Here is a 7,987-nt window from a genome sequence, read left to right as displayed (position 1 = left end):
AACAGGTTCCTGTTTTAGAAAATAAACCTTAAAGATCTTCAGGCAAAGATAAAAGACATGACTCTCAAAAGTAGTGAACTTAAACATGTATGAACTATAAAAATCTCTAAATTTGGTATAAATAATGTATGAAAAACAGTAGTATGTACATGTTGGTTTTGAATTAGAATTCACATGAGTACACCCTACGAGTACATTTAGAACTGAGAACTCAGATTCTTATAGGCGGATAAGTACTGTAGTTTGACTTATTAAAACAAAATCAAGTCTGCAATGAATATCTAGTTGTCTTTGCCTCCAGATAATCCTCTTGCCATTTGGATTAAAAATTCTCCAAACATCGCATAGCTCCAAATTTTCCATCGCATTTTGCACTATCTTTAAAGCGTTCTGATGTGTTTTGGCGATGCCATTTTTTCAGAGAAAATTGAGAGAGTAAAAAACATCCTAAGCAGCTGGTCTGCTAGGAGACTTACTCTTCTAGGTAAAATCACGATAATAAAAGCTTTGGCAGTATCCCAAATTGTACATGTTTTAACCTCTCTTCCAACGCATCAGGGTGCACTTAAGGAAATCGATACCCTGCTATATGACTTTCTCTGGGAAAGCAAAGGGGACAAACTTAAAAGGACACAAATGATCAATGATTACGATAAAGGAGGCCTCAAGATGATAGATATTCAAAGCTTTAATAAATTGCTAAACAAAAAGTGGGTAAATGGAAACTTCTCGTAGACTTCCACCTCCAGAAGTGTAGGGGGAAAGTAATGTTTTTAAAGTGCTACTACGATCAAACTATCCATATCCATTTTTTATAATTTCGTGTAAAATATGACTGTCTAAAATACCTTGCTAAATATCTATCCATTGCGACCATCAGATATCTTTTTTTTATTTGTATTTTTATTTCCGAGAAGTTACATCTAAATTATGAGGTAATCATAATACTTATTAGAGCTTTATATCTTTTATCTTGGAATAAACCCTCCTCCCCGGGGGGCAATGAATTATCGGCCAAGTATCAGTGAAGTATCGGTGAATTGTCGGTCAAGTATCGGTGAAGTGTCGGTCAAGTATCGGCGAAGTACCGGTGAAGTATCGGTCATGTATCGGTCAAGTATCGGTCATGTATCGGTCAAGTATCGGTCGTGAATCGGTCAAGTATCGGTCAAGTGTAGGTCAAGTATCGGTCAAGTGTCTGTCAAGTATCGATCAAGTGTCGGTCATGTATCGGTCATGTATCGGTCATGTATCGGTCAAGTATCGGTCGTGAATCGGTCAAGTATCGGTCATGTATCGGTCAAGTATCGGTCATGTATCGGTCAAGTATCGGTCATGTATCGGTCGAGTATCGATGGTTTAAGACTATATCGGTCGACACATTTATCGGTCGACTGTCGGCCGATATATCGGTCGACTATCGACCGATAGTCGGTCGACAGTCGACCGATAGTCGGTCGATTGTCGGCCGATAGTCGACCGATAGTCGACCGATAGTCGACCGATAGTCGACCGATAGTCGACCGATATATTGGTCGACTGTCGCCCGATATGTCGACCGAGTTCACCTATAGTACACATGATCCCAGATTTTACCAACGTAATAAAAGTAGATGACGTGAATAACAGTGATGGTAAAGCAAGCTTAAAACGACAGAAATCGCCAGGAACTGCAACGGATACACAGGGTATGAATAAGTTTTATTGATTTTACGAGAAAAATGTTCATATTTCGAAATATTTATCGTTGTAAATCGGCCATATTTCGTTCCCTATACTATTCCTCATAACGTGTTCAAATTTTCAACGGTTCCTCTCGTAACTTAACACCGAGTCACACAACGCGTGACGCATTCATGCATTAATCGTTGGCTTTTTCTCGAGGCGCGAGCTTGGGCCGCCTGTGACTAGACAATTGCGTAAACAATACTCGGCATAATAACATTATACACAAAAAACACAGGATTTTGGATCATGTATTTGTTAAAAAAGAATATCCATACAACTACAGTGAAAACAAACATAAGATTCACCTTTCTGAACGTGAAATTAATACCATTCGCACTGTTGTAAATTCCCAATTTACTGTCCTCCCTCGATGTACAGCATTTCACCAACATGTCCCCCCAAGAAATCGCCAGTGCAATAAATGAAGCTCTTCTAGAACCGCTCCAGTCTTATCAGCCTATCAACTGTGAGAACACGTCTGTTCTCCTTCCTACAGGAGAAGGCGCCGAATTCCCTAAAATATCATCACATCGAGTGTACATTAATCTGAAACGCCTCAACAAACACAAAGCTCCTGGCCCGGACGGCATACCTAATTGGGTTCTAAAGGAATACGCCGAAATTTTAGCACAGCCCATAACGGACATTTTGAACACTTCCTACAAAGAACAAAAATTGCCGTCAGTTTGGAAATTGGCGAATATAACACCCCTCCCAAAGGTAAAACAAGTGACTAATCCCAAGAAGGAGCTAAGGCCAATTTCACTTACACCTGCGTTATCAAAACTTGCTGAGGATTTTATAGTTTCTGACTTCATCAAACCGGCCGTGGAAAAAGTAGCGGACCCAAATCAGTTCGGAACGGTATCTGGATCATCCACTGTACTGGCACTCATAAGCATGATACACAATTGGCTTGAAGCAACAGACGGAAACGGAGCGTCAGTTCGGGTCCTTCTTTTTGATTACCGAAAGGCCTTTGACCTAATAGATCAGTCCATCCTAATATCAAAACTGAGTCAACTGGACATTCCGAAGAGCGTTATTAACTGGATAGTTGACTTCCTTTCAAATAGGTCTCAGAGAGTTAAACTTGGCAATGAGTGTTTCTCTGAGTGGAGCAAAGTGCCTGCCGGAGTACCACAGGGAACCAAACTGGGCCCCTGGCTTTTCCTTTTAATGATAAACGATTTGTCAGTTTCGCTCGACAATTTTAATCTGTGGAAATACGTTGACGATACGACGGTATCAGAAACCGTCCCGAAAGGAAAGATTAAAGTGCAGTTGACCAAGTACAGTCCTGGTCTGAGGAAAATCTATTTCAATTGAATTGCGCAAAAACCAAAGAACTGTTGATCAGCTTTAGCCCTCAATACCCCCAATTTCCAAAAACCAACGTGGACGGGGAACTAATTGAATCTGTGCAGTGTGTTAAACTTCTTGGACTCAATATTAATTCAACTCTAACTTGGAACAACCATATTACAGAAATAATAAAGAAATCCAACTCAAAACACTATTTATTGATTCAACTTAAGCGGGCTAAAGTACCTACAATCGATCTTGTAGCAATCTATTGCGCAACCATCAGGTCCTGCCTAGACTACGCCTGCCCAGTGTTCCACCATGCACCTCCGAAATATCTACAAGTCGATCTGGAGAGAGTGCAGAAAAGAGCCCTCGCATGCATCTTCCCTGGAGCATCATACAAAGAAGCCCTCGATCAAGCAAACATCCCAAGCTTGAGAACCCAGAACAGTTGACATCGACACTTTCCCGATCAGTTTTAGAAAACAAAAACAACAAAATTCATTCTTTAATCCCAAAAAGTTATCAGGCTAATCACAATTTTAGGAAACAGTGGAATTTCAATCTTAATCGTTGTAAGACCGACAGAGCGGCAACAAGTTTCATAAATATGTGTTGCAGAAACAGTTTGTACAATTAATTAATGTGAAGTTACGCAATTCAGTTTTATCTGCAAAGTAATTTTAATAAAACACAGTCTATCTATCTAGCATCAAGTGAATCCAACATGGCGTCTTTCTTCGCAAGCAGTTTGCATCTATTAGAGTTTTGTTCTTCAGTCTCACGGTAGTAGTGTTGTTCAATATATTTTAGATTTTGCTTTTTACAACAAGTGTTCGTTTTTCAACTAAGACATTGGCATACTTAGCATACAAAGCATACAAGGCATTCAAGGCTTTCATGGCTTTCAAGCGTTCGCGACTCAATCCGTTCCAAAATTCCGCTCAATAACATCTTTTTGTGTGGATTGGCCGCGAACAATACGACTTGTGTATGCGTCTGTAAGTATTTTGAGCGTTTGCGCCATAATGCTCCAGGTGATCGTAATCCGAACACGTTGAAGTACAAAACGACTGACAAAAGAGTTTTATATGCAAGAATCTCGTGGTTCGTCATGTGACCCGGCCTTGTCCGTGCATGACAACGTCAATCATCATCAAGATAACACGCGTGATCAGCATGTGAACACCTCATTGGATCACAGTTAGTTGTCATGGTGTTGAGGGCCCAATGATCTCTGGGTACGATTGCGCAATTTTTCCATTTTGTGGCGGAGGAAAAAAAAAAAAAGACGACGAAAAAACAAAGGCATTTTATGACAGGGCTACCACAGGTATCCCAGTAATAACCGGAAGTGAAAATAACTAACCGGAGGTGTTACTCACATAGCCGCATCTGCGCAGAAACCAGTTAACTGCGCGGCGTGTGATTACACGGTGAAAACTTGAAAGTAGGAAAGGATGTACAAGGAATAGAAAGAGGGAAATGCGCTTGTGGCGAATGCGAGGATTTCATGAGGTCAGATGGAGCAACTTATGGCAATTATGGCTGTTTGCCGACTCACCATTCTAAATAGGATGCCCACCACTCCTCTGACTCCGTTGGTGGTACATCGGGTGCGGGAACAAGTGAAAGTGCAAGTCCAGAGAAGTGGAAAGATGAAGACCTGGGGTGGTTCCCGAACCCAAAGAGCGAATATACTAAATTCTCAAATAGTATTCTTCCAAAATCCTACCTGTACTTATGGACCACTTGTCCCTACAAGGAACACTTTCGCCGCTGTTTCTGACTGAAAGAAAGCGCCAGTGGGAAGTTCGCGAGGCTTTGGAAACAATGAATCACAAGCGGCTGCCGGGAGATTTATGGAGGAAAATTTTTGCGCAAAATGCCATGACGCTACCACGATTAAGAACAACATTAATGACCTTTCAAAGCTGAAGGTCAAAATCGATGAGCTGAATGCGAAAGTAACTGAAGATGATAGTACGCTGTTCGATTTAAAAGGGACGGCATATTAAATTTGGCCACAAATTTAGTCACGATGCGGATGAAGAATTTCTGGTTAAGCGATTGTTTGAGGAAAGTGAACTAGTCAGAGGGGACAGTCAGGCTATTATAAAGTTTTCAGATAAATACATTGTCCCCGAAAAGCTTGTGGCAGAGTATGTTGAGCACCTTGCTCATATAAAAATGCGCAAGGAGAAGAAGAAAGAGGAAACCGAAAGGGAGCGAATGGAACGGCTGAACCGGGAGTACAATAACATTGACTGGGTTGGACTGTACAACTCCGATAAGCTGTCGTCCTTGAGGGTGAACGAGCTATCCTTGTACTTTTCCCATCAGAAGATCACCTTCAAAGGGAAGAAATCTGAAAAGGTCGCAATGATCAAATCACACATTGGCAGCTTGCTGTACGATTCAATGGAGTGTCAACAACCTCGGCAGCCCCTGCTAAGAAATGTGCAGCAACAAGTGACCTCATCACTTTCCGAGGTTGAAACTGACTCGCAAAGTGATGTAGTAGATCGAGTTGTCGGTTCAAGCCCGAGTAGCTTAAGTGACGAATCGTGACCGGAGACTGATTTTATACCAGAACCCCGCGCGAAAACATTACCGCCGTCAAAATATGGACGAAAGCGGGCACGGGTCGGGGTTATGGGTCATGGGGTCGGGGTCACGGGTCATGTTAGTTGGGAGAAGATAGTTTTTTGATTTAATATTTCGACACCTGTTAATAATTTAGATTAATCTTGACTGGTAGCTTTGCTTGTATATACAAGTTTTAGGTTTCTATACACTTCTTGACTGGTAGCTTTGCTTGTATATACAAGTTTTAGGTTTCTATACACTTCTTGACTGGTAGCTTTACTTGTATATACAAGTGTTAGGTTTCTATACACTTTGCGTGTTTGTTAACAAATAAAAGTCAACTAAGCGACATGGAGTCATTTTTTCCTCGCCAAAAAAACTGTGGCCCTCCCCCACTTTCGAATAAAACAGGTTTGACCCTCCCCAATTTGTAAAAAAATTTACTATTTATCCTCCCCTCTGAAGCCCCGTATTAACAGATTAACTCCAATATGGCCAACATACAATATTAGTGGGCGAGCGAAACAAGTTGGGGTAATTTAAAGGTTTGTTACGCCATCAAATGTTAAGGAAACTAGCTGCAGAATGCACCATGTTAAGTGTAAACCACCAAAGACTTTCGAATTGTCTTTTTTCGGCTTTATTTAATTACTCGGTTCTCCAAGACACAATTCTACTTTCATTCAATTTTACTTCATTCTTTGTAACTCTGGTTAATCTCTTAGCTTCTCGCTGGATACTTCTCAATGACTTCTGCTGCCAAACACTCACTTCAACTACAGAACTCTGTCTGTACTTGTGCACGCTGTCTAAATTCTTTTCTCTACTCTTCACTAAGTAAGCTCGAAAGAACATGTTTATATATTCACTATTGATAGATACGGGGGAGCATGCCAGCTGGCTGACCTTGAGATATTAAAAATTTGTTGTTAGAACACTAAACCAAACAATTTCACGAGACTTTCGAACAACAAAACACTTAATCATAATGCTTCCGATCAACCGAATCAACCTTGCATAGTCGTTTTCGTTTTAGGGTTCGACGAACAAGATCAAAATTCCTTATTCTACGAAGCTCGACATAACCACCGCATCAAAAAGATCTGTTAAGATCACATCCAATTATCAACTTTCATGAGTATTGTCATCACTATTATTATCATTTAAAATTTTTTTCTCATCATCTTCAGAAGTGGCCTTGGCAATTTTGAAATCAAGAATCACTGATGCCACTAGAGCTAGACGGGGAACCCCTGATTTCCTTCTTCTCCCCACCAAGGTATAAAAGCTTTCGCGAACCAAGCGGCAAAATCCCTGTCAACCAGATTAACACATATATCCAGCAAGCATTCACTTTTAACATTAAACATGCATCTGAACCATGAGAATATAAGCAGTTTATATTCTCTTCTTTAAACCATGTAAGGGATGTAATATAAAAAAAAACATCAACACGGGTCACACTTTCCTAATTTAACTTCAAGGATTTTAATTTTTTTTCTCAATTTTTTAAACTTTTCATTTATTATTTTCATTTTCACGTCAACTTCGTGTGAGGAATTTTCTAAACGTAATTCATTTTTGATGAAAAATGTTAGGCTTCACTCATTAACTCCAACCGCACAAACGTTCAACTCTTCAACTGTTGATGAGGTTGGTGCTCACGTTCGTTTAAGTGACTCAGTTAGAACTGACAGGGGATTGACAGTCGTTCATCAGCTCTCACTTATTCCTAATGTAAACTCACGTAATGCCTTGCTTGTGCAAAGAGATGATTAGCAAATGATCTTACGATCGAGAAAGCATAGTAAAAATCCCTTTTCATGATAAGTTTCCACTGCCGTTCGTAGGATTCCTGGCCAATTTAAACTACTAAAATTAGAAGTGTTTGGGAACTACTACAATTAGGAATGTTTCACTGAATGTTTGGGAATTGTTTAGGGCTGTTAGATTATCTTAAAATCCTTATGAGAGTCTTTTGAGCCTTAGTTTGCTACGTGCTGCAAGACCACACATTATTTCTACCTCTTAAGTGATGTGTCCTTGACCGTTGTAGTAGGACTTAACTCTCGGACGATGATCGTCATGGTTAGTGATGATTTGGTTTGTCCTTTGCCTTGCCTAGAGTCCTCAACGGGAATTTTTATTTAGGTTTTAGTTCTCGAAGATTGGTTGTTTTCCAAGTACTTTTTTGTTCATTTCGATGCCTTGTGAGATTGTTTTAGTTAGCGTTCTAAAAATATATGTTCTCTGCCATGGTCAGATTTACCGTAAGCTTAAACATACCTACTGATAGGGTTTTTAAGAGCGTGTACTTAGGGCTGAATTCTTTTAGAGAAGAAAGAGACAGTGCTTCAAAGAG

General features: G+C 40.2%; 1 protein-coding gene across 1 annotated transcript; it reads left to right on the top strand.

Moving 5' to 3' along the window:
• Positions 1-4,580: 4,580 nt before the first annotated feature.
• Positions 4,581-5,695, top strand: LOC149046793 (uncharacterized). The gene is made up of 2 exons (XM_089204157.1): positions 4,581-4,643; positions 5,041-5,695. The coding sequence occupies exons 1-2, from the start codon at positions 4,581-4,583 to the stop codon at positions 5,605-5,607; spliced, it is 630 nt and encodes a 209-aa protein (XP_089060283.1). The 3' UTR covers positions 5,608-5,695.
• Positions 5,696-7,987: the final 2,292 nt, after the last annotated feature.

This window comes from Pocillopora damicornis, chromosome 4 (genome assembly GCF_964200805.1).
Source record: "Pocillopora damicornis chromosome 4, jaPocDami1.2, whole genome shotgun sequence".
Classification (NCBI taxonomy): Eukaryota; Metazoa; Cnidaria; class Anthozoa; order Scleractinia; family Pocilloporidae; genus Pocillopora; species Pocillopora damicornis.
Note: the sequence above shows the minus strand (reverse complement) of the source record. Positions and strands in the feature narration are given on the sequence as shown.